This window comes from Ovis canadensis, chromosome 9, assembly GCF_042477335.2.
Source record: "Ovis canadensis isolate MfBH-ARS-UI-01 breed Bighorn chromosome 9, ARS-UI_OviCan_v2, whole genome shotgun sequence".
NCBI classification, from domain to species: domain Eukaryota; kingdom Metazoa; phylum Chordata; class Mammalia; order Artiodactyla; family Bovidae; genus Ovis; species Ovis canadensis.
Window position 1 is genome coordinate 33,716,992 of NC_091253.1, and position 25,946 is coordinate 33,742,937.

General features: G+C 44.8%; 1 protein-coding gene across 3 annotated transcripts in view; it reads left to right on the forward strand.

Moving 5' to 3' along the window:
- The window catches only part of ASAP1 (ArfGAP with SH3 domain, ankyrin repeat and PH domain 1), a 334,855-nt gene that overhangs the window by 241,695 nt on the left and 67,214 nt on the right, over positions 1-25,946 (forward strand). For all 3 annotated transcript variants that reach the window (XM_069600954.1, XM_069600955.1, XM_069600956.1), the window contains exons 6-11: positions 4,740-4,814; positions 5,304-5,353; positions 14,193-14,322; positions 15,712-15,797; positions 23,886-23,961; positions 25,381-25,467. In XM_069600954.1, the coding sequence (XP_069457055.1) occupies positions 4,740-4,814; positions 5,304-5,353; positions 14,193-14,322; positions 15,712-15,797; positions 23,886-23,961; positions 25,381-25,467 (504 nt within the window). The remainder of the gene's footprint in view (positions 1-4,739; positions 4,815-5,303; positions 5,354-14,192; positions 14,323-15,711; positions 15,798-23,885; positions 23,962-25,380; positions 25,468-25,946) is intronic.

The window sequence follows — 25,946 nt, forward strand, 5'->3', positions numbered from 1 at the left end:
TCAGCCCCCAAGAGTATGTATGCGGATAACCACAAAGAAATTCTTAAGTCTTGGGGTTTTCCATCACTGCAAACTACAGTCCACCACGCTTACCCGGTGCCTCCCCACGATGACAGGGCCAAAATGTGGGGCTGTGTGTTCATTGTGTGGTCAGTACCTGGCTTTTAAGGGACTTTTCCTTCCAAACAACCCTCAAATTCAGTACAAACCATGGAGTTTCATGACTATTATTGTTATTTTGTAACACAGCCTTCAGGCCAAAGTGGCAAGGACATTTATGTATTTTTTGTTTTTTCCTGCTTGTATTTCCCGAAGGATAAGAGGCCTTGGTGGAAGCCTTGATGCGGGACTCATGGTTTAAAATGGTTTATAATCACTGTCTCTTCATGTTCTGTTTTAGAACTTTCACCTGTTTTGGACCGATAGCGCAGTCCAGGTTATCCCTCTCCTCAGCTCCCCCAAGATGCAAAAGGTGCACAGAAAAGGCTTCTCTTCCGGCCAGTGTCCATCCCTGGAAGGGACCGTCAGCGGTGTAGTCTGTATCCTCCCTGACATAATTTGACCGTAGCCATATTTTCTTCCCTCTTTTTGTACAAGTTGTTATACACCATGAATACTGTTTTTCACTTTGCTTTTATCACAAAACAGTTTATCTTGGAGGTATTTCCAAAGTCAGACATAATAAACTTTCTCATCTTAATGGCTATTGTGTAGAACTTCCCATAATTTATTGACTGGTCCTCTACTGACAAATACTAAGTGAAGTGAGTAAAGTCGCTCATTCATGTCTGACTCTTTGCCACCCCATGGACTGTAGCCTACCAGGTTCCTCCTTCCATGGGATTTTCCAGGCAAGAATACTGGAGTGGGTTGCCATTTCCTTCTCCAGGAGATCTTCCCAACCCAGGGATTGAACCCGGGTCTCCCGCATTGTAGGCAGACGCTTCACCGTCTGAGCCACCAGGGAAGTCCAATAAATACTAAACTCAGTCTGAACATTCCTGTAGAGAAGAACCTTGTACACACGTGACTTTGTGTTTCCTTCATTCTGAAAATATTTAGTGAGTAGCTGCTCTGTGCCAGGCAGTGTTCTAAATTCTGGAAACATAGCAGTGAACACGCAGACCACACTCTCAAAGAGTTTGCATTCAAATTGTGCTTAGTCGCTCAGCCATGTCTGACTCTTTGTGACCCCATGGACTATACCCCACCAGCCTCCTCTGTTCTTGGGGATTCTCCAGGTAAGGATACTGGAGCGGGTTGCCATGCCCTCCTCCAGGGGAGCTTCCCAACCCAGGGATCAAACCCAGGTTTTCCACATTACAAGTGGATTCTTTACCATCTGAGCAACCAGGGAAGCCCACATTCAAGTTGGAAACACAGCAAAACACATAAGGAAACAAATACACGTATAAATGATAAGGGTGGTAAAGGTTGAGAAGTAATGCAAGGATCTTCACAAACAGGGGATAGGTACTTTCTGCCTTGGTTAATGGAGGTCCGTACCTCAGTTACCACCGTCCACACAAGGTGAACGTGGCCTGAAGTCACAAGACCACAGGGTAGCAGGATGCAGGGGGCTTGTGGCCCAGGAATGAGATTGTTGAGGACTCAGAACAAAATATTATTCTAGCTATCTGTCCAGGACAGAGTGAATCCTCTTATTATTTTTCCCCATCTCAGATCCAAGGCCAGTGGTTTTCACCCTTTCTTTTTTTTCCTCATTATTACCTGCAAGCCTCCATCCCAGGGAGCATTTTTATTATTTTTTTTAATAATTTTACTACTAATTTTTGGCTGTGCTTGGTCCTTTTGCTGTATGGGCTTTTCTCTAGTTGTGAAGAGTGCCCGGGGCGGGCTACTATCTAGCTGCGGTGTGCCAGCTTCTCGCTGCAGCGGCGTCTCCTGTGGAGCCCAGGCTCTAGGGCTTGTGGGCTTCAAAGTTGCAGCGTGTTGGGCTCAGTAGTTAATAGCACATGGGGCTAGTTCTCTGCAGTGTGTGGAATCCTCCTGGACCAGGGATCAAACCCATGTATCCTGCATTAACAGGCAGATTCTTACAGACTGTACCACCAGGGAAGCTTACTTCTTTCCTAATAACTTCCCCCATGAAATTCGAATACTGTGGTATTCTGTTTCAGTTTACATACTGTGACCCTTTGGAAAGCCACAGACCGTTATAATATCTGAGGTCGTTTTCACCCCACGCCCTGAGACCAGCACCCCAGACCACCCTGGAAGGAGGACTGTGCATCTGGCCTGCCAGCCCAGCTGGGTGATGGTGAGATGGCAGAGATGAGGTGGCCTTGGTAGGAATCTCTTTGTCTTTGAAATAAGAAAAGAGTTGGTTGTCTCTGGTCTAAGCCCTCTAGTGGTGGGGAACTGTCCTCGTGTGTATCTCATTGGTGGTCAGGGAGGGCAGGACATGGAGTGACTTAGAGCTGCAAGAAACCTCAGATGAGAACCTCAGGCCAGGGCTAGGGAGGTGTTCCGGGCAGGAGAAAAAACCTCCCCGCCCTGCCCCTCCGCCTCTGCTCCCACATTGCCTTCAGTTCAGTTCAGTCACTCAGTCATGTCTGACTCTGCAACCCCATGGACTGCAGCATGCAAGGCCTCCCTGTCCATCACCAACTCCCAGAGCTTGCTCAAACTCATGTGCATGGAGTCAGTGATGCCATCCAACCATCTCATCTTCTGTCGGACCCTTCTGCCTTCAGTCTTTCCCAGCATCAGAGTCTTTTCCAGCGAGTCAGTTCTTCATACCAGGTGGCCAAAGTATTGGAGTTTCAGCTTCAGCACCACGTTGCCTTCATTTGTATTTAACATCCCATAGGATTTTCAAAGTAAACACGTCTTCAGCTTTTCCCAGGTATCAGGGAACACACTAGCACTTTCCTCGTACATGAACGCACTGCATCGTCACAGCAGCCACCCGCAACAGACTGTAACATCCTCGCTTTAGAGATGTGGTTAAGAGGGTCCCACACAGAGCCTGTAAACGTCAGCCTTGCTCCTTCACACACCAGTTTCTCCCTCCGCTGCTGATAAACACGTGGCCTCATCCTCTGGTAGAGTTGGCTGCATGCTGATTGTGTCTGCCCCCCGCGTGCGAGCTCTCTGGAGGCAGGCGGTGTTTTAGACATCCTGGCACCCCTATCTCAGCCCCGGCATCGCAGGTGTCATGGAATAGGTACTAAGTCAATGATTGATGGAAGGGTGGGTGGGTCACCTGACAGGTGAATACACTTACATGTGAACAAAATGACCTCTCAAATGAGGGAACCCACGGCCTCCGCATGTGAAACCAGTGCTGTGGGTCCCTGGCGTCTTGGTTGCACACTGCTGAAACTGACTTCCCCGAGATGCCTGGGTCTCCTTGAAGACAGACTGTATCATAAACTCTCCTCAGCCCTGGCTCTCCTGACTGTGTGCACACTAGACCATCCTCCCCTTGGTTTCCCACCCCCTCCCCCCCAGCTGGTTACAGTCCTACCCCCTCTCTGTGGACTTCTCTCTGCTCCATCCTGAAATCAAGGAGACCCAGGCCGCTGCCCCAGAATAGTGAAAACCCCTCCTCCAGCTGTAGGTTGCACTTGCTAAGTTGTTTTCTTTTTTTTTTTTACCTTTTTTAAAAATTTATTTATTTTTGGTTATGCTGGGTCTTCGTGGCAGCACACAGGCTTTCTCTAGTTGCAGCGAGGAGGGGCTACTCTCCAGTTGAGGTGTGTGGGCTTATCAAGGTGGCTTCTTTTGTTGGGGAGCCCAGGCTCCAAGTGCAGGGGTCTAATTAAGTTGTTGCAGCCCTCGGGCTCAGTATTGGGGCTGGTACGCTCTCGAGCACAGGCTCAGTAGCTGTGGTGCCTGGGCTTAGTTGTGTGGCATATGTGGGAATCTTTCTGGGCCAAGGATCCAACCTGTGTCCCTTGCATCAGCAGGTGGATTAGTAAAAAGTAGTAAATTACGGTTTCCCTTGTGACTCAGCCAGTGAAGAATCCGCCTGCAATGCGGGGGACCTGTGTTCAATCCTTGGGTTGGGAAGATCTCCTGGAGAAGGGAAAGACTCCCCACTCCAGTATTCTGGCATGGAGAATTCCATGGACTGTATACATGGGGTTGCAAAGAGTCGGACACGACTGAGCAACTTTCACGTCCCTTGAGTAAATTAGATGGCTAGGAGACTACATTATTTCTTTAAAATTGGGATTCAGTTTACCTACCGTGAAATGCACAGATCTGTTTATTTCTTGGCTGTGGTGGGTCTTTGCTGCCGCACGTGGGCTTCCTCCAGTTGCAGTGGGCGGGAGCTACTCTTCCTCGAGCTGTGCGGGCTTCTCATTGCAGTGGCTTCCCTTTTCTGGCGCAGAGGCTTAAGCTGTTGCAGCTCATGGGCTCAGTAGTGTGGCTCGTGCGCTCTAGAGCACGGGCTCAGTAGTTGCAGTGAGCAGGCTTAGCTGCTCTGCCCGTGTGGGAATCTTCCCAGACCAGGCATCAAACCAGTGTCCTGTATTCCAAGACAAATTCTTCCCGCTGGGCCACCAGAGAACCCCTGAACAGCTTTCTCTTTCAACAGAACTTGGGCACTGAGGATACAGTTGCGAGCAGGGCGATCAAGGTCTCTGCCCTCACTGCATCGCGTCTGTACTTGCGTGGGGGCGACGGTGCTCACCGAGCATCAGCTGGTTTTGCGGTTCCCTGTGCGCTCCCTTTTTAACTGTCTCCCATCTCTGTTTGCTTTTCAGCTCCAGGGCCTGAGCCACAATGTGATCTTCACCTTGGATTCCTTGTTGAAAGGAGACCTGAAGGGAGTCAAAGGCGTGAGTGTTCCGAAATTCAATTTTCACTTTAGCTTCAAAGGATCGATTTGTTCTTGTCTTTGAAGATCCTAGTGGCACTGGTATCTGAAAGACACTCTGAACATTTTCAGCATGAAACGTGTTGTTGGAAGGCGGTCATCAGAAGAAAGACACCGACTCACATAGTGTTATTGGCTGAGAAATAGGATGAGATGCTGTCAGGAAGATGGGCGGGCGGGGGGTGGTCTGTGCTGAGTCTGGGCTCCACCCTGGTGGACCCACCTCTCAGAACCACCAGGTACTGCCTCATGGTTTTGACTGGGAACACTCGTGGCTACAACTGTCTTAGCTTTCTTGGGTGTAATAAGTCACGTGGTGTGCCTGAAAGTGTCCCGTGTAAAGTTTCCAGGGTCCTGTAACAGAAATTGTTTTTGCTAAGATGTGATTTGAAAATTATTCACCGTGAAGCAAAAGCATGTTTAATCTCAATTTTATTTTCTCTTTTCTAAGGATCTCAAGAAGCCATTTGACAAAGCTTGGAAAGATTATGAGACGAAGTTGTAAGTGTGTTTTTTTTAATTGGTCTCTTTTTGTTGTTGTTACTGTTTTAAGTGTTCTAAGAAAAAGAATAACTAAAAGAAAGACAGAGTCTTGAACTAATTCCTTCAGGAGAAAAACACTGCCGAGTCCATCCTTGTAAGGGCCGTGAGGCTGAGTATGCTGACCTGATTAGAAGTGGTTCCACCTCCCATGCTGGTTGTCTAGAGTGAGATGTACTTTCATTGTCGATTATTTTGGCGTCCGTGGCTGATACTGACGGTCAAGTTATAGGTCAATGAGTATTGTAGTTTTTCTTTCATTAAAGTTCTTGCATAGCTATAGACCATTTGCCCGTTTCTGGATAACACGGCAACTCAGAAATAAAAAACAGCTACTGTTTATGTTGTGACCCCATGGTGAAGAAGCCCGCCTGCCAATGTAGGGGACATGGGTTCTTTCCCTGGGTCAGGAAGATCCCCCGGAGAAGGAAATAGCAACCCATTCCAGTATTCTTGCCTGGAGAATCCCATGGACAGAGGAGCCCGACACCCTACGGTCCACAGGGTTGCAAAGAGTCAGACATGACTTGGCAACAAAACAACCGTAACGTCCATCTGCCCACCGGGGCCTGAGCAAAATGCTTTACATGCATGACCTCCTCACAGCACCCCTCTCAGTGTGCACCTTGGACTGCCTGTTTGTGGATTAGGAAACTGAAGCTTAGAAAGGCTAAGGGGCTTCGGAAGGTCCTAAGGCTAGTAAGTGTGGCTTCCCCTCTGGTCTCTGTGACCCCAGAACAGCATAGCGTGGCCGCAGCCAGAGGCCTGCAAGCTGGAGCGATCCACGTGGGACCAGGGAGACGCTGCCCATCAGACCTCAGTGTGGACGTGGCTCATCCTCATACTATACGGGTCGTTCTTCCACATCCCTTTCTTATTATTTGTTGTTCAGTCGCTCAGTAGTGTCCAACTCTTCATGACCCCATGGACAGCAACATGCCAGGCTTCCTTGTCCTTCACTGTCTCCCTGAGTTTGCTCAAATTCATGTCCTTTGAGTCGATGCCATCCAGCCCTCTCACCCTCTGTTGCCCCTTCTTCTGCCCTCAGTCTTTCCCAGCATCAGGGTCTTTTCCAGTAAGTCAGTTCTTCACATCAGGTGGCCAAAGTATTAAGCTTCAGCATCAGTCTTTCCAATGAATATTCAGGGTTGATTTCCTTTAGGATTGACTGGTTTGATCTCCTTGCTGTCCAGGGGACTCTCAAGAGTCTTCTCCAGCCCCACATTTCGAAAGCATCAGTTCTTCAGTGCTCAGCTTTCTTTATGGTCCAGCTCTCACATCCAGACATGACTACTGGAAACACCATAGCTTTGACTTGATGGACCTTTCTCGGCAATGATGTCTCTGTTTTTTAATACACTGTCTAGGTTGGTCATAGCTTTTCTTCCAAGGAGCAATCGTCTTTTAATTTCAAGCCTGCAGTCACCATCCATAGTGATTCTTATTAGTACTCTGAGACATTTATAACACCAGGCAGTGGGGTGGGGCAGGAGGAGAAATGTATTTAAAAGCATTTAATAAATGTCTTGGCTATAAACTTGGATAACTATAAACATGAGAGAATAAAAACATTTCCGTAGGCAGCAATAACAGGAAAGTGAAAACACAAGCCAGAGAAAAACAAATTCAGGATTAAAATGTTTTCCCCGAAACCACTTCTGTAATCGCTTATGTAATACACACATCGTTGAGGATTTGCTGCCTAAGGAATGCTTCTGATGTGCCGTGACTGTGACAAATGGTGCTGAGAACAGAAAGGTTCCTAAAATGGCCAGCCAGGGTAAGCGAAGGCCGTGGGCCATGGCTTCAAGCCCGTGTGTCTTGCCCTGTGCAAGTGGGTCTCGAGTGCTCACAAGACTGCCAGGCCCAAGGGCGTCTGCACACAGCAGAAAGGGACTAGAACTGAGTCCTTACAAGGAGGGTGGGGCTCCTGAGTTCTCCCCACATCCCGCAGGTTCCTCTTGCTGTTCCTTCTTGGTTCATCTGTATTGTATTGCCGTGATAGGTGAGGATTTATCACGCTTGAACAACCATCCCCATCACTTTTCCACCCCACCCCCTCCTCATTCATCCAGTAAGATAAATACAGTGATTTGTGTTTTAAGCCAGTTGTCAGTCATTACATTTTTGTGAGTATAAATATGCTGAACATGCATTTGTGCTCAGTCTGTCCATGGGATTCTCCAGGCAAGGATCCTGGAGTGAGTCATTTCCTCCTCCAGTGGATCTTCCTGACCCAGGGATGGAACCCACGTGTCCTGCACCTCCTGCATCAGCAGTCTGGTTCTTTACCTCTAGTGCCACCTGGGAAGCCCTGAACATTCACACATTAGTCTTTTTGTGGATCTGTTCAGTCATTCAGTCGTGTCCGACTCTTTGCGACCCCATGAATCGCAGCACACCAGGCCTCCCTGTCCATCACCAACTCCTGGAGTTCACTCAGACTCACGTCCATCGAGTTGGTGATGCCATCCAGCCATCTCATCCTCTGTCATCCCCTTCTGCTCCTGCCCCCAATCCCTCCCAGCATCAGAGTCTTTTCCAATGAGTCCACTCTTCGCATGAGGTGGCCAAAGTACTGGAGTTTCAGCTTTAGCATCATTCTTTCCGAAGAAATCCCAGGGCTGATCTCCTTCAGAATGGACTGGTTGGATCTCCTTGCAGTCCAAGGGACTCTCAAGAGTCTTCTCCAACACCACAGTTCAAAAGCATCAATTCTTCAGTGCTCAGCCTTCTTCACAGTCCAACTCTCACATCCATACATGACTACTGGAAAAACCATAACCTTGACTAGACAGACCTTAGTCGGCAAAGTAATGTCTCTTCTTTTGAATATGCTATCTAGGTTGGTCATAACTTTTCTTCCAAGGAGTAAGCGTCTTTTAATTTCATGGCTGTAGTCACTATCTGCAGTGATTTTGAAGCCCCCCAAAATGTCTGACACTGTTTCCACTGTTTCCCCATCTATTTCCCATGAAGTGATGGGACCGGATGCCATGATCTTCGTTTTCTGAATGTTGAGCTTTAAGCCAACTTTTTCACTCTCCACTTTCACTTTCATCAAGAGGCTTTTTAGTTCCTCTTCACTTTCTGCCATAAGGGTGGTGTCACCTGCATATCTGAGGTTCTTGATATTTCTCCCAGCAATGTTGATTCCAGCTTGTGTTTCTTCCAGTCCAGCGTTTCACATGATGTACTCTGCATATAAGTTAAATAAGCAGGGTGACATTCAGCCTTGACGTACTCCTTTTCCTATTTGGAACCAGTCTGTTGGTTCATGTCCAGTTCTAACTGTTGCTTCCTGACCTGCATACAGATGTCTCAAGAGGCAGGTCAGGTGGTCTGGTATTCCCATCTCTCTCAGAATTTTACAGTTTATTGTGATCCACACAGTCAAAGGCTTTGGCATAGTCAATAAAGCAGAAATAGGTGTTTTTCTGGAACTCTCCTGCTTTTTCCATGATCCAGTGGATGTTGGCAATTTGATCTCTGGTTCCTCTGCCTTTTCTAAAACCAGCTTGAACATCAGGAATTTCACAGTTCACGTATTGCTGAAGCCTGGCTTGAAGAATTTTGAGCATTACTTTACTAGCATGTGAGATGAGTGCAATTGTGTGGTAGTTTGAGCATTCTTCGGCATTGCCTTTCTTTGGGATTGGAATGAAAACTACCCTTTTCCAGTCCTGTGGCCACTGCTGAGTTTTCCAAATTTGCTGGCATATTGAGTGCAGCACTTTCACAGCATCATCTTTCAGGATTTGAAATAGCTCAACTGGAAGTCCATCACCTCCACTAGCTTTGTTCATAGTGATGCTTTCTAAGGCCCACTTGACTTCACATTCCAGGATGTCTGGCTCTAGATGAGTGATCACACCATCGTGATTATCCGGGTCGTGAAGATCTTTTTTGTACAGTTCTTCTGTGTATTCTTGCCACCTCTTCTTAATATGTTCTGCTTCTGTTCGGTCCATACCATTCCTGTCCTTTATCGAGCCCAACTTTGCATGAAATGTTCCCTTGGTATCTCTAATTTTCTTGAAGAGATCTCTAGTTTTTCCCATTCTGTTCTTTTCCTCTATTTCTTTGCATTGATCGCTGAAGAAGGCTTTCTTATCTCTTCTTGCTATTCTTTGGAATTCTGCATTCAGATGCTTATATCTTTCCTTTTCTCCTTGGCTTTTTGTTTCTCTTTTTTTCACAGCTATTTCTAAGGCCTCCCAGACAGCCAGTTTGCTTTTTTGCATTTCTTTTCCATGGAGATAGTCTTGATCCCTGTCTCCTGTACAATGTCACGAACCATTCCATAGTTAATCAAGCACTCTGTCTATTGGATCTAGTCCCTTAAATCTATTTCTCACTTCCACTGTATAATCATAAGGGATTTGACTTAGGTCATACCTGAATGGTCTAGTGGTTTTCCTTTCTTCAGTTTAAGTCTGAATTTGGTAATAAGGAGTTCATGGTCTGAGCCACAGTCAGCTCCTTGTCTTGTTTTTGTTGACTGTATAGAGCTTCTCCATCTTTGGCTGCAGAGATAAATATGTATTGTCAGTCTGAAGGTATGCTATGATTGAATTCCCACTCTTTTTTTTTGTTTGTTTGCTTTATCTTAATGAAGCAATTGCCTCATTTATTCATGTACTTATTTGTACATGAATCTATTGTGAATTCTTATTATCCCAGCAGATGTCCAATACCTATTAATGTTGCTGCTGAGCAAATACATGATGTATATTATGGTGATTATATATCAATTATCATTAAATTCTCTGTCAGTTCCTTTGTCTTCCTAGAGACATCCTTCCAGGGCCCCCTGTGTCAGCAGAGGGGCTTCCTTCATAGCTTAGTTGGTAAAGAATTTGCCTGCAATGAAGGAGACATGGGTTCAATTCCTGGATCGGGAAGATCCCCTGGAGAAGAAAATGGCAAGCCACTCCAGTATTCTTGCCTGGAGAATCGCATGGGCAGAGGACCGTAGTGGGCTACAGTGCATGGAGTCAAAAGAGTCGGACACAACTGAGTGACTCAAGAGAAATCCCAGCAGAGCGGCTCTCACCCTGGGGCTCCCCTTAGTGGTAGGCCTGTTTCCTTGTCGTGGTAAGCCCAGAATTTTGTGAGCACACCACCTCTTCCCTGAGGGCTTCCCTGGTAGCTCAGTTGGTAAAGAATCTGCCTGCAGTGCATCAGACCCTGGTTTGATTCCTGGGTTGGGAAGATCCGCTGGAGAAGGGATAGGCTACCCACTCCAGTATTCTTGGGCTTCCCTTGTGGCTCAGCTGGTGAAGAATCTGCCTGCAATGCAGGAGACTGGGGTTCTACCCCTGGGTTGGGAAGATCCCCTGGAGACAGGAAAGGCTACCCATTCCAGTATTCTGGCCTGGAGAATTCCATAGCCTGTATAGTCCAGGGGATTGCAAAGAGTCGGACACAACTTAGCAGCTTTCACTTTCACGACACCTCCAAACCCTTCCCAGAGAGCAGCTCTTGAGGAGGTAAGATGTTCAGGTTTTGACATGTCCAGCAATACCTTCCTTCTGCCGTCACACAGAATTGAGAGATGGCTGAACATAAAATTTTAATTTTATAATCATTTTCTCGCAAAATGTTGAAAGCATTACTCCATTGTTTTGCGATTTCCAGTGTTGCTAGTGAAAAAAAAATCAGATGTCTCTGATTCCCATTTCTTTGTGTGTGTGACACGTGGAGGTTTTGGGGGGCGTGCTTGGTTAATTTTCAGTTAGAAAATGTTCAAGTCTTCCCTTTATGAGTGGTCTTGCAGAGCTGCTTCATATGCCGTGGTGTGTGCACTGACCTTCTGTTTGTAGCTTTTTACTCCTTCACGAAAAGTCTGGAAACTTTTCATGTGATTCCTCAGGTTTTTGTTTTTTTTTTTTTAATACACCTCAGTATACAGTGTTGGACTTCTAGCTTGTCCTTACACTTTTCTCTTTTCTGTCCTATTTATATTTTAGGTTATTTCTTCACCTTTTTTCCCACTGTTTCCATTTATTTTGTGTGTGTGTATTATTTTGGTTATCATGTTTTAAATTTCTAAAAGCTCTTTTTCACAATTAGTTGGGGTTAGGGAAGCTTCTTTTATAGTTTCTTGTTTTGTAGAGGCACTATTTTAGCTCTCTGAGGATTTGGTTACCTTTTATAAATTTTTTTCTGCTTTCTTACTGCTCCTGGTTCCCTATGCCACCCTAGCCCTGCTGTTTGTCTTTTTTGATCTCTCCATTTCATTTTGGGGCCTTTGCTCAATTATCCTTATTGTCCCTGACTGCCCATTCATATTTCAGAGCAAGGCACCCCACGTATTCACTGAAAGGTCATATACATATCAGGGTTTCTCAAGAGAGCTAGAGCTGCCTCTTTAGGTATTAAGTTAGGGGATGTCAAATCAGTTTTTTAATCAGGATTATTCTACATGTCAGTATCCAGAGGTCTGTCTTCTGGGACCATCCAGCCCCTTGTATCCCCATCTGGTGAGTGTATATTCTGGAAGCTGCAGAAGGCAGGGGACCCTGTCGTTTGGGGTGCAGACTTTTCTCTCTTCAGACCTGCTCTTCCAAATCTTTGTTGAATTCTCTTGGTTTTTTTCTTTTTCTTTTTGGTCTCCAATTCCTGTCTTTGGGAGATTATACTTTTTTAATGACTTCCCTGTCATTTTAGTGAGCTTGGTGAAGGAAGAATAAATAAATGCACATGGTCATCACCATGTTAACCCAGCGTCTGTCATTGCTCAGTTGTGTCCGACTCTTTGTGACCCCAGGGGCTGCAGCACGCCAGGCTCCCCTGTCCTTCACCATCTCCTGGAGTTTGCTCAAACTCATAGCCACTAAGTTGGTGATGCCATCCAACCTTCTCATCCTCTGCCACCCCCTTCTCCTTCTGCCTTCATTGTTTCCCAGCACTAGGGTCTCTTCCAGTGAGTTGGGTCTTCACATCAGGTGGCCAAAGTATTGGAGCTTCAGCTTCAGCATCAGTCCTTCCAATGTATATTCAGGGTTATATTTCCTTTAGGATTGACTGGTTTGATCTCCTTGCAGTCTGTCATTACTATTAAGTTTTTCCCTGCTCATGTTCCCTCTCCAGAATCTGTAGCTTCCTGCTTCTCTTCCCACCCACACCAGTGGAGAGAGAGCTGAGGCTTATTCTCCTTCTGGTAAAATCCCTGCCTTCACACCTATTTAACCTGTGAGGTGCGTGATGGAAGAGTTGTTAGGTATGCCAGACACTAGGGTATTACAGTGAATCTCAGCCCAGTTTGTAAGTTTTTCATTGAGTTGATGGCTCGATTTTTCTACTGTGTTTGTGTGTTGGCAAAGATATTGGCTTTCTTAGGGTTTGTTTTCCCATCACCGCAATTTAAAAGAAAACTCAAAGGCTAGGTCAGTCTGCTTTCACAACTATAAATGATAGGCTCTCTTTGGTGAGAACTTTAATGTTGCTTGTGAGTGAATGTGGGGAAAAAAATTTTGGTGAGAGATAATACTGGTGAATATTAAGTTTTACTGGTTGAGGTATATAGCATTTTTTTTTTTCAACCGTGTGTCCAGTTGAATGAATCCTGCAATGCAGGAGGCCCGGGTTCAATTCCTGGATCGGGAAGATCCCCTAGAGAAGGAAATGGCAACCCACTGCAGTATTTTTGCCTGGAGAATCCCAGGGACAGAGGAACCTGGCAGGCTACAATCCATTGGGTCACAAGAGTCAGACACGACTTAGTGAGTAAACCACCGCCAGTTGAATGAAAACTGAAATGAAGCTGTCATTAAGAAAGCCTGAGTTAGAAAGAAAGAAATTAGAAGTCTGCTTTCAGATTAAATGGATTTGTAGAAAAAGAGCTGTGGCCATTGGTATCGATACCAAAATATTATCTGCCATAGCCAAGGATCCCCCTCACATACTCTTGGTTTAATGTGCTTTCTCTGCGCTTATTTCCTTGGCTCCCTCCTGGCCCTCTCCCAACTGAAGAACATTTTCACAGCATTCCAAAGAAGAGATTTGGATTTCTCCTAAATGTTGACTGTGTACAATCCATTGCCAGGTGGTTAAATGACTAAAATATCATTAGAGAGTGAAAAACAACCTATGTTTAGAGAAATATTGAATATTACCTTTGGCTAACTTTTGTGCATGCCTCCAAAGACCCATTATATACTCTTGAAATATCTCTCGAGTCTTATAGTCTATTAATAATCAAGATATGCATGAGGCCTCCAACCTCCTGATTTCTTTTGTATCATGAAAGTCCTTTACTGCGGAAAAGGTAAACTGTCACAGTGACTTGATGCCAACCAGCATGGAAGAGAACTTAGGTGAATGCTCTCAAGGGTGAGATCAAAGTTAAAACGTAGGCAGTGTCCTCGGTGAAAATCCATACAATGTGTTGACTCTTCTTTGAACTTAAGATTTTCAACTTTTGATAGAAGCCGTCCATTTAAGAGTCCCTGCCTCTTACAGTACTCTTGCCTGGAAAATCCCAGGGACAGAGGAGCCTGGTAGGCTGCAGTCCATGGGGTTGCTAAGAATCGGGCACGACTGAGCGACTTTAATTTCCCTTTTCACTTTCATGCATTGGAGAATGAAATGGCAACCCACTCCAGTATTCTTGCCTGGAGAATCCCAGGAACAGAGGAGCCTAGTGGGCTGCCGTCTCTGGGGTCGCACAGAATCGGACACGACTGAAGCGACTCAGCAGCCTCTTCTAGTAATGAAGAAAGAGTCAAATGGCTGTCCTTAAAGACAAGAGTGTGGTTTTTTGGTTTTTAAATGCTGGCGTCTGCTTCGGTTACAGTACCAAAATTGAGAAGGAGAAAAGGGAGCACGCTAAGCAGCACGGGATGATCCGCACAGAGATCACCGGCGCCGAGATCGCAGAGGAAATGGAGAAGGAGCGGCGCCTCTTCCAGCTCCAGATGTGCGAGGTAAGGACGGCCGGAGCACGCCCTGCGCCTCGGACGGACGCGGTTCCCGCTCGCCTTTCTTGCTGGTCAGCCGTCCTTATGCTTAAACGCGGGCTGTGGTTTGATGATCAGAGGAGGGGACCGTTTCTCAAGGACTCTCTAATCTCCACTTTTCTCCAAGCCTTTTGGGATCCGCCGTCTCACTGTTGTCTCATATTTTGAGCCCGGGTCCTAGGGGGCTCTTTAAGCCAAAACGGGATTCTTTGGTGAGAACTTTAATACCGCTTGTGAGTGAGTGTGGAAAAAAAAAAAAAAAAAAAACTGGGAGTGAGAGGTAACACTGGTGAATATTTTTACTAGTACAGGTTGTACAGCATGGTTTTTGTTTTGTTTTGGTTTTAACCCTGTGTCCAGTTTGAATGAAAACTGAAATGAAGTAGTCAAAAAAGTCTGAATTCATGGGGAGAAATGCGATGAAAAGCATGTTACCGTAGCCTTAGAACAGTGGTTCTCAAACTGGGTTCCCACTGAACAGTGGCATTCCGTTACCTAGAGACCAACTCATTCTGATACTAATAGATTTTTTTTTTTTTTGGCAGTTTTCAGAAAATATTAAAGTAGATAGAATTTTCTCAGTTTCAAGAGTTTCTTCCTTAATTTTTTTTTTTTTTTAAATTTCTGTTCTGACCCCCCTCATCAGCCTTCAGCTCCTTCTGGGAGCTTATCTGTTCATGAGCACTTTCACACCATAAACAAGTGAACAAGAAGCAAACAACATCAACAGAAAATCTTGGCCAGTTGTGAAAATCAGAGCCAGTAACGTTTAGCGCATAAATGGCAACCCACTCCTGTGTTCTTGCCTGGAGAATCCCATGGACACAGGAGTCTGGCGGGCCATCATGGTCCATGGGGCCACAGAGAGTCGGACACGACTGAAGCGACTAAGCAAGCAAGTGCATTATTTTTTTTTTTTCTTTCCCTTTTTCGTACCTAAAGTACTTTCCAATTTACCTCTTTGGTCTGAATGTTTGAGTATCTTACAGCATTTTCCTTCAAGAGAATGCCATTTGTCTTTCAGTCCATCTTTCAGGTTTTGTCCACATGAACAGTGAGTTTGAGATCCACTGAACTGGGGTGGGGGGTGGGATAATCCATTATTACGGAATGTTTTGCTGTGTTTGGTTTCCGCTTGTCTAGTAAACTAATCTGAAGCATTTCTAAAATGCTAACACGCTAATCAGTTTGTGCTGCACACTTGTGACTGTCAGATCAGTGTTCCCTAAGTCAGCTCACACTGTCTGACTGCAGCCCAGCCTCCTGCAGACTCACGATTGCTGATCTGGCCCCCAAACCCATGCCAGAGAGCCTTCTCTGAAATGATCGATGTCCAATTCTGTTTTATTTCCACAGTATCTCATTAAAGTCAATGAAATCAAGACCAAAAAAGGCGTGGATCTGCTGCAGAACCTGATAAAGTATTATCACGCACAGTGCAAGTAAGTGGACGATTGCCGCCGTAATCATCAGCCCACGCAAGGCTCCGCTGAACGGTCGCTTTCTTCCTTCTTTCTTCTCTGTCCTTCATTTGGTCCCTGTGCATGGTGGTTACAGCGACCGTCTGTGGCCAAATGCCGAGAAATGGTTTTGTCTTCCACCTTCCGAGTTTTCTGTGAATCAGTCACTGGAATTAAGGGCAGCTGTCCGGCCTCTCTGATGCCTTCTTACGTTCTGGCATTGGCCTTGACAGCTCGTGGAGCCACCGTGGCAAACGCGTGGTGGCTGCATCACTCTGTCACTAAAGAGGCCTTTCCAGTAGCTGCCCTCCCCCACTTAACCTGGCGTCTTGCGTGGTACTGGCTCATTTGTACAACATATTCCCACATGGGACTGTCTTTGTTTCATTTTTTGCACCATCCAAACTAAGGGCTTCCCTAGTGGCTCAGACCGTAAAGCATCTGCCTGCACTGCAGGAGACCGGGGTTTGATCCCTGGGTCAGGAAAATCCCCTGGAAAAGGAAATAGCAACCCACTCCAGTATTCTTGCCTGGAGAATGCCATGGACGGTGGGCTACAGTCCATGGGGTCGCAAAGAGTCGGACACGACTGAGCGACTTCACTTTTAAATTGAGGGACGCTGAGAACTCTGGACGCTGGCAGCGCTTGGTGTTCGTACTTGAGCTCCTGAGTAGCTGCTGCTGCCTTTTGGGGAGGCACGGTTGTCTCCACGGGCCCCGCTGTGGCTTGTGGTGCAGGGCCACCCTTGTATTATGCTTGTGGCACCACGTTGGCTTCATCACATCTGCTTTATTTTCTGGGTTAGCTTTCTTGGGTTTTATGGTAGAATTTCTGTCTGAAAATGTACCGATTACTATTCAAGTCTGTACTAAATCCGTGGAATTCAGAGAGAAATAGTGCATGGACATTCCAAAATGGTCCAGGCAGCTGTCATGCTTATTTATATGTACTCTTGCCTGGAAATCCCATGGACAGAGGAGCATGGTAGGCGGCATACCTATAATGACAGTAGTCTATAAGCAGTAGTCTCTAATTGGACTAAAAGTCCTTAGTATTATACTAGGTGAGATGCTGACTCTCCAAGAAGTTAAATTTTGTGATTTCCTTTGGTCATCTCTTGCATTCTTTTTTATAATATCATACCTAGGAAATCCTTTGTGTTCAACGGAAACATTCAAGGGAGCCAGCATTAACGTGATGGGAAAAGCACCAGGCTTGAGTAGGGTAGATAGGGGATTTCAGATCCAGGCTCTGGTAACCATGTGACCCTTGTCAGGCGCTTCTCTAAACTGCAGTATCCTCATCTGTCAGGTGGGGTCAGGTGGGGTTAAGGTTCGTAAGTAGACCCACCTTGGATCTTGGGAAGATGCGAGAATTAAGTGAGAAAATGCATATGCCTGCTGCACTGTGCCTGTTTGCTGCTTGGGTGATTCTAAGTGGAATTAAGGATTATTTTTATTATACAGGATTGTTTCTGTTCAAGAAGATCAAACTTTTAACGATCTACTTGTTATTTACATAAATTCAATTTTACTCTTTTCCTCTTTTCAAAGTAAATTCTACTTTCTATGAAAGTTTCAGATATAAGAATAATACAGTGAAATGGAAACAGTTCCATGTTTATAAGATAATTTGACCTGCAGAAGCCTCATCCTGAAGACCCAGACTAACCTTTGCCTTCTTATCACAGCAGGGTGCTTATGAAACCTTGAAATGTGTAGTGGTGGTCCCTGATTTTAGTTTAGGGGGAGTCTTTCATCTTTCATCAGTTTTACTTTTCCTCAACACAGATCTTTCTTTGAAACTTGTCCAGAAATCAGTGAATCTCTCTGTCTTCTCAGTCACAATATTTGAGATGCTCCCTGGTGGTCCAGTGGTTAGGCTTTGGTGCTGTCTCTCAATTACAGCAATTGAGCAGCAAGTCTGATTTCACCTGATTTTAGAAATCTCTTTTGGTCTCAAAAATCTGTAAGTCATGTAGAAGGATTTAATGTAAATAAACATGAGTTTTCCAAAAATAAGACATTATGTAAACTACAGATATATTAGCCTTTGTTGGTAAAGATGAAAAGGAGAGCATCTTCCCTTGATTCTTGTATTTTTCTCCTTCCATAAATATTTATCAGTCCCCTAGCAGAAGTCAGGAACTTTGCTAGGTTATAGGGTACAGCGACGGAACAAGGCTTCCGCCCTTGGGAGTTCATTGTGCGATGCAGGAAGTAAGTCGGGTCCATCAAGAATCATCACGCGGCTGGGAAGTGACTGATAACACGGAAAATCAGGAGGACAGACTTCTGGCTACAGAGACTGCTGAGGGCTTCTTGAAGGTGGTGGGGGCTGTTGGGACTGTACTTGGAGGAAGGCTGGCATTTGGACACTGGAGCCTGGTAGAAGCGTCTACCCCAGGGCAGAGAAAGATCAGCAGGAGGAAAGCCTACACACTGAACACCTCCCTGTGGGGAGAGTGATTCAAAGCCATCCAGCAGTAGAACTGGGCTATGTGGTAATCCGACCCTGGCCACCCCAGGCTGAGGCTCACAGATGCCATTACAGCGAGAGGCGAGTGGAGCTTTCTTTCCAGGACTCTTCTTCCTCCTTCCTAATTCAATCTCCCCAAACCCTTAACAGATGTAGTGTGGACCTGTAATGCATTCTGCTGCTGCTGCTGCTAAGTCGTTTCAGTTGTGTCTGACTCTGTGTGACCCCATAGACGGCCTCCCACCAGGCTCCCCTGTCCCTGGGATTCTCCAGGCAAGAACACTGGAGTGGGTTGCCATTTCCTTCTCCAATGCATGAAACTGAAAAGTGAAAGTGAAGTCGCCCAGTCGAGCCCCCATGGTCTACAGCCCAGCAGGCTCCTCCGTCCATGGGATTTTCCAGGCAAGAGTACTGGAGTGGGGTGCCATCGCCTTCTCCGTAAAGCATTCTACTTAGATGTAAAAAGAGAAATTTCATATTCTGAGAACCTGATTCCAGTTCTCAAAATTATTTTTTTTAACATAAAGTCAGGTGGAGCTCCAAAATGAATTTGCTCTGATAATCTCTCATCGTAGTGCTTGTACCTGGCAGGCACACAGCTGCTGCTGTGGAAAAATAAAGGGAGCAGCAAAGAAGAAGTCATGTCACTCATTTCAGCTCGCCCACACCGATTACTCCTCACTTGCCAGCATGAACATTGTCAGTAACATGCTGTTTCCAAGACAAATGTATTGTTCTACTGCTTAGCCACCCCTTCTAGCAGTGGCAAGTATCATTATGGTCTGCAGACTCAAGAGCACTTACACACATTACTTTATCATCTTTCATTTTACAGATAATAACAGCTAGAATTTATCAAAAGCAATCAGGAAATTGTAGCTCAGAAAAGATCAGTAACTTGCCCAAAGGCACAGTCATTCATTTAATAGATGCTCAATTAATATGTGTCAAAACAGACAAAGCACAAGGAACCAAAGGGGAAAAAAATAAAAATGGATTTCGAAGTTAAAAACTTGTGAGTGAAAGGGTACTGTTAAGAAAGTGAGAAGACAGCCCACAGAAGGGGAGAAAATATTTGCAAATTGTTTATCAGACAAGCATCTAGTGTCCAGAATGTATAAAGAACTCTTACAACTCAAGGACAGAGAGCGCAGTTTAAAAATAGACCAAAAATTCAGATATCCAGTTCTCCAGAAAAGATAAACGAATGGCCAGAAAGCCCATGATTAAGTGCTCACTCTCATTAGTCATTTGAGAAGGGCAAATCAGAACCCCAGTGTGATGCCTCACCACACTCAGTGGCCAGGACCATAATCAAAAGCAGCAGGGGCAGAGGGGCGTGGCCACCAATGCAGTGGAGTAAGCCAGGGAGACGGGCTGCAGGACAGCATGTTCCAGAGATGACGTCCAAGCCAGACGTAGAAGGGCAGCCCCACTGAGCCACCAGGAGGGTCATCCGTGCCCAGGGGGGTTTCAGCAGCAAGTAGTCTTGGCTGAGATGCCAAGAGAGGCTGCAGTGCTATTGGAACACCCAGCTAGCTGATTGCAAGAGATGACAGGCTATATTAGCCCAACTCCTTTTAGCCTGGGTTAGTTTTCATACTGGTTCAGATTACTGAGAGAGGAAGAGTTGAGACACACAAGATTGACTTCTCAGCTTCCAGTATGGCACTGTTAGCTTGTGATGTGTTCAGTTAGACAGTTAGACACAAGTTCAGCCCAGGTGTAAGAAGTAGGGTGCAGGGACTTCCCTAGTGGTCCAGTGGCTAAGGCTCCACACTCCCAATGCAGGGGGCCTGGGGTTCAATCCCTGGTCAGGGAACTAGATCCCACATGCTGCAACTAAGACCTGGCACAATAAAATAAATAAAAATAAATATTAAAAAAAAAAGTAGGGTACAAACTCTATCATGTGATTTAAGGAACTCAGAGTAGATCTGAAAAAGATTTTATATGTATAACTGAATTACTTTGCTGTATGCACGGAAGTAGCAACATTGCAAATCAACTGTACTTCAATTTTCTTTAAAAAATTGTTACTTTAAGTGAAAGAAGCCAGATGCAAAAGATTACATATGATGTGATTCCATTTAAGTGAAATGTCCAGACAAGGCAAGTCCTTTGAGGCAGAAAGCAGATTGTTGTTTGTTAGGGGAAAGAGGAAGATAGAAATTCGGGGTCACTGTTCACAGGTACAGTGTCCTTTTTGGAGTGATGGAAATGTTCTGGAATTAGGTAGTGGTTGCACAGTGGTAACTGTACGCTTTAAAATGATGTATCATTTTATGTTACATGAATTTTATCTTACTTTTTTAAATGGGAAAAAAAAAAAAACCAGAAACAAAGATTCTTGAAACTTAACAGTTGGAAGATGGCAGAACCAACTCTTGAACCTACGTCTCTCACTCAGAGTGCATGCTTTCAGTATGCAGAAATTCTGATTTGTAAGCCTGGGATTGGAATTGGACGTCTGTATTTTTAAGAGTCTCCACGTGCGAGTCCAGTCTACCACTCTGCACCTCTCTTTGATCTGAACTGTCAGGATGTATTTGCAGTTAATTAGCACTTACACTGCCCCTGTGCTTTCAAGTTTCTTAAATACCACAGGACACACACAGAATATATCTGGGAGAAAATGTCCCCATTACCTAGACAGCTGGGAATCAATACCTGACTTAAGCCAAACCTGAAGCTTGGATCTCAGGCTTTCCTAAGGGACTGGTGGTTAGATTGTGAGAGGGTGCTTTTTAAAAATTTTTGCTTTATAGTTTGTCTTATAGAACCGAACTCTCTGCTATTCCAGGGAGTCGTAACTGATGAAAATAATGCTCTGTGAATCTTTCAGCTTTTGGCCAAGCAATACCAAGCAGTACATGTGATAAAGGGGTATCAGGGAGACCTTCTGCTCTCTCTTTCTTTTAAATTAAAAGGAAGAACACAATATATTCCTTCCCTGTCACTGCTTAGAGTGACTTAAGACAGAAGCGAAGTACATGGCGACTCTCAGGATCAAGAAGGTTCCAAGTTGTTCTAAGGAGGATGTGTCTTGCCTGATGGGTGGGTGATGGTGTTGGGCACTCCTGTGCTTGCTCCCAGCCTCTGGAGGTGTGTCTTAGCTCCTCAGTGTAAATGCAGGGGTCATTCCGCCCATCAGTTGGCAGCTTACCTTTTTCTTGCACCCAGTATCTTTAAAATGTGGTCATATTGCTTTCAAGCTACTTATTTTAAAAAATGAACCAGTTCTGCTGTGTCCCTAAGTTCAGAAAAATGAAGAAGCCCGTTTTGCTGGCCTGTGGCCATCAGGCATTGAGCTGTTTCTCTGTACCTGGCAGTTTATCTTGGTGCTCATGAGAACTCTCCAAGGTCCATGCCATTCTGTTCGTTTCCTGTAAAAGGACATCAAGGTGCAGGGCTCCAGAGATTATGCTGTTATTCAGTGGGAGAGTGAAGATTTGGGCCCAGATCAGCCTTGTGCTTTAATTACGTATGCTCCAGAGATGGGAAAACGGATACTCAGATCCAGACTCCACTTAAGGACTCAATAACCCTAGACAACCCACTTGACCTCTCTGAGCCTATTTCTTTATCTGTCTTACAGGTTAATGATAATAATTGCCTATTTTGTTAGATTGTAAAGAGACCTTTAAAAGGGGATATTTCATGAATTATGCATAATGATGAGTGACTGGCACTGAGTACTCAATTACACATTAGCTGTCATTATTATTATTATTACATCATCACCTATTTTCCAAATTATTTCACTAACTTACGGAGAAGTTGGCCAAGGGACAAGTGGGATGTCACTCAGCAATTTCCACTTCTATAGGGAAAGCATCCAAGTCCAGGTTGAGTGATGGGTCATCAGAGCTGACACTGGTCTTTCCCTCTCCAGCCAGCAGAACGCTTTCACCGGTAGTGGCTCATCCGATGCCCCTTGAAGTTCAAAAAGCGTCCACAGGTGGAGCTAAGCATGCTCGTGGTCAGCCAAGGGCAGTAACCCACCCCAGGTTATTATACATACGGTGAGGTTTGGAGCCAAAATACAATACGCTTTTTACTCCTAAGGCCAGGCTTTTCCACTGAAAGGAAACCAGGTCAGAGAGAGGGAAGAAGGGCACAGGGAGGCGGGGCCTTGGTGGAGGTTGCAGCTCTGAGCCCCAGCCAGCAGGCGGCAGCGTGGAGCGGGGATAGGTGGGGTGCTCAGGGGGCTCTGCTGACCACAGTGCTGGCCCCTGGGTGTCACTAGGACTGTTGGGGGCTGCGTTGTTCCCCTGCAGCCTCTGCCCCCTGCCCCCGGCAACCCCACTACCCCCCATCCCGACCCCCACTTCCTACCAAAACCCAGAAGTTGGCCCTAAAGTAATCATCTGAGAGGGACTCAGCTCAGCCTCATCCTCCTAGGCTAAGTGTTGATTCTTTGATTTTATTTTGCCTGAGTAATATATGATCTTAAGAAAATATTTAAAAAATGGAGCTAATGGGGAAAAAAATGGGGCGGGGGGAAGGGGACTCGTAATCTCCTTACTCAGCAATTTACTGGATTTACGTATGTGACTTGTTTGGTTTACAAACGTTGGATGGTACTGTAGATTAAAATCATCCCTCCTTACGTCGATTTTTCCTAGTCTGTGTCACATTCAGAAGAATTTAACTGTAGGCAGATAAACTGCCTGGGTCTTTCTTCAGCCTTTTGACTGGTAGGGATTATCCCTCCTTCCAGCCTGCTTTCACCGTTGGTAAAGAACTTCACGTTTTTATCAATACCATCTCAAACTGAAACCATCCCTCTTTCTCCATAAAAATGTATGTTTTATAACATTGCTTGCAGGCTGTTCAATTCTCAGTTTGCTTCTTCTTCACCTGGAGCAGCACTGTCCAGTAGAACTTTCTGAAGTGATGGAAATTTTTTTAAATTTATTTTTAATTGAAAGATAATTGCTTTACGATATTGTGTTGGTTCCTGCCATACTGAAGTGATGGAAGTGTTGAAATTCTTTCCTGTCTCACCTGGTATCCACCAGCCACACGTGATGACTGAGCACCTGAAATGTGGCTGGTGCGTCTTCATGAACTGAAAGCTTTCCAAATTCATTGGTACCACTGATTCGACAGCCTTTATTTCAAATATGTTGGGACACAGAGATCTTGGGAAACAGAAAGAACCCTTGCTGTCCTCTGCCCTTTATTGCTCTCCTTAATGTCCAGTTCAGCTTCATTTACTCCACTGGTTTATGTATCTGTCTCTTTTGAATTCAAATTTGGCACAACCATGAAGAAATGTACTTCGTGTAAATCAGAGTGTTGGGACTATAGCTGTTGCTTGCGTATCCATGTGACACCTGCTAGCATATGTCAAATGGTGCCTATAATTTGGGCTCCCCTCATAGCTCAGCCAGTAAAGAATCTGCCTTCCTATAATTTGTCGGTACATCTTTATAAAATACTGAAGTTAGTTTTGTAAGTGTTTTGTATAGATATATGGATAGAGAGTAAATGTGTACCTATGGAAATTTCAGATTTTTCAGGTAACTATGGTTCATATTGTTTTTTTAAAACCGCTGGTAAATCTCTGTTGTTTTCCATTGTAGTTTCTTTCAAGATGGTTTGAAAACAGCTGATAAATTGAAACAGTACATTGAAAAACTGGCTGCTGATTTGTATAATGTAAGTTCTTTACAAAATGCATGCACTTTGACTTGGTTTTGTGGATAAATAACAGTAAATTTGTAATCTGTATTCTAAGAGTGCTAAAGAAAAGAAGACAGGGTGAAGTGATGTGTCAGCATAAACCTAAGGCCGATAAACTTTTTTTTCCCCTCCAGTTTAACTCGGAGACATCATCCCTGGTCAGATATTCCAGAGTATGTTTCTGGGACATAGGAAGAGCAGGGTAGGGCAGGGAGCAGGTGGATGGCCATTGGTTCTGAGTGACTATCATCACATGAGTGCCCTTTCATTAGCAGTTGCAGAAAGACAAAAAGAAATTTTTATCCTGGAAGGAAAGCAGCTAAGTGACTGTCTCTGAATGAGCAGATATTTATGATTATTTTTGCTTGCTTGCTTGTTTTATATTCCTTCTCCTTTCTTTCCCCCTACTGTCTGTGTTTTGCCTTTATAATAAGAAAATCAAGAGAAAAATTTTTTTGAGCAAGAAACTAAATGCCTATGTAGAAATCTCAAATTCGTTCTTCATGAACCAATTGGCAATGAATAATATTAAAAGTATATACAAGGACCTAATGTACAGCTCATGGAACTCTACTCAGTGTTATGTGGCAGCCTGGATGGGAGGGGAGTTTGGGGGAGAATGGATACTTGCATACATATAGCTGAGTCCCTTTGCTGTTCACCTGAAATTACCTCAGCATTGTTAATCGGCTATACCCCAATACAAAATAAAAAGTTGAAAGTTTGGGGGTGGAAATGAACATTCACTTTCAAATTTAAAAAAGAAAGTATGTATTTAGGAGTGTAACTGCATGTACTCAAATAAAGTTTTAGCGTTACAAATGATACTCTGATAGAACTTCAAAAATACACAGCTGTGAATTTTTTCTGATTTTTCTTGAATAAGCTAACATGGCTCAGGTTGCAGTTAAATTCCAAGTAATTAGGAAAAGCAGCACCAAAGAAAAGAAGAAAGGAAAGCAGCACCAGTCCCTTGCCCTCGTGTAAACTTTGTAAACTTTCGTCTTTGCATTAGCTCTGGGATTCCTGTCATTCTGAGGGTTGTCTTCTGGCCATTCGATCACATCATGGTATTTCCGCTACCACCCTTTGAAAAACTCAAATGACTCAGTGTTACTTCTTACCTTTGTTTAAAATAGTCCTTCTGAGTTAATTGTCTAGCCTAGACGTACTATGTAATAAGAAAGCATGTTGCATTATTCACTAATTTCCAACCTCACTGGTAGTTTAAGAAGATGAGAAAATCGTGCCTGTCAAAAATGAGACCATGCGAAGGACTTTAATAAGGAAATCAACTGTATAATTGTTTGATGAGTGGTATTTATTTGGATAAATTAAGCTCTGCTCGTAAATGTATGAGAGATGAGTGATAGAAGAAACGTTTTTCTCTCATAGATCAAACAGACCCAGGATGAAGAAAAGAAACAGCTGACCGCACTCCGAGACCTAATAAAGTCCTCCCTCCAACTCGATCAGAAAGAAGTAGGTGGTCTCTATGTTCCCAGCAGGGCTCACCTTCTGAGTGGGGCCTCGCATCCCGACCTGCAGAACAAGCGTAGAGAGGGCTTCCTGCAAGGGTGGTCGTGGTGTTGGTGGGGACAGATGAGACCCAAGATACAGCTGTCATCTAAAACGCAGTAGAAACAGCCTCTGAGTTCCCATTCCCTCCTTGTAAAAGAACAAAAAATGATGTGCCCAGTTCCATGACCAGATTTGCCATCCTGGCTCTAAGAGGTGTGCTTCAGAAGAGCATCCCCCCACGCTTTGAAGAGTAAGCATTGATGAGCACACCCCCATTCCTCTTAGGTCATCCCGGTCTTTCCAGGCAGCTAAGAGGAGCCTGTCTCATTCTACCAGAAAAATAGAGAACTTATTTTGATGCAGAGCATATAGAGCTTTTGTCCCAACAGTTAGAAAAATTAATGTGAGGTTGTCCTTGCGGGCTGAAACGGCCTATATGG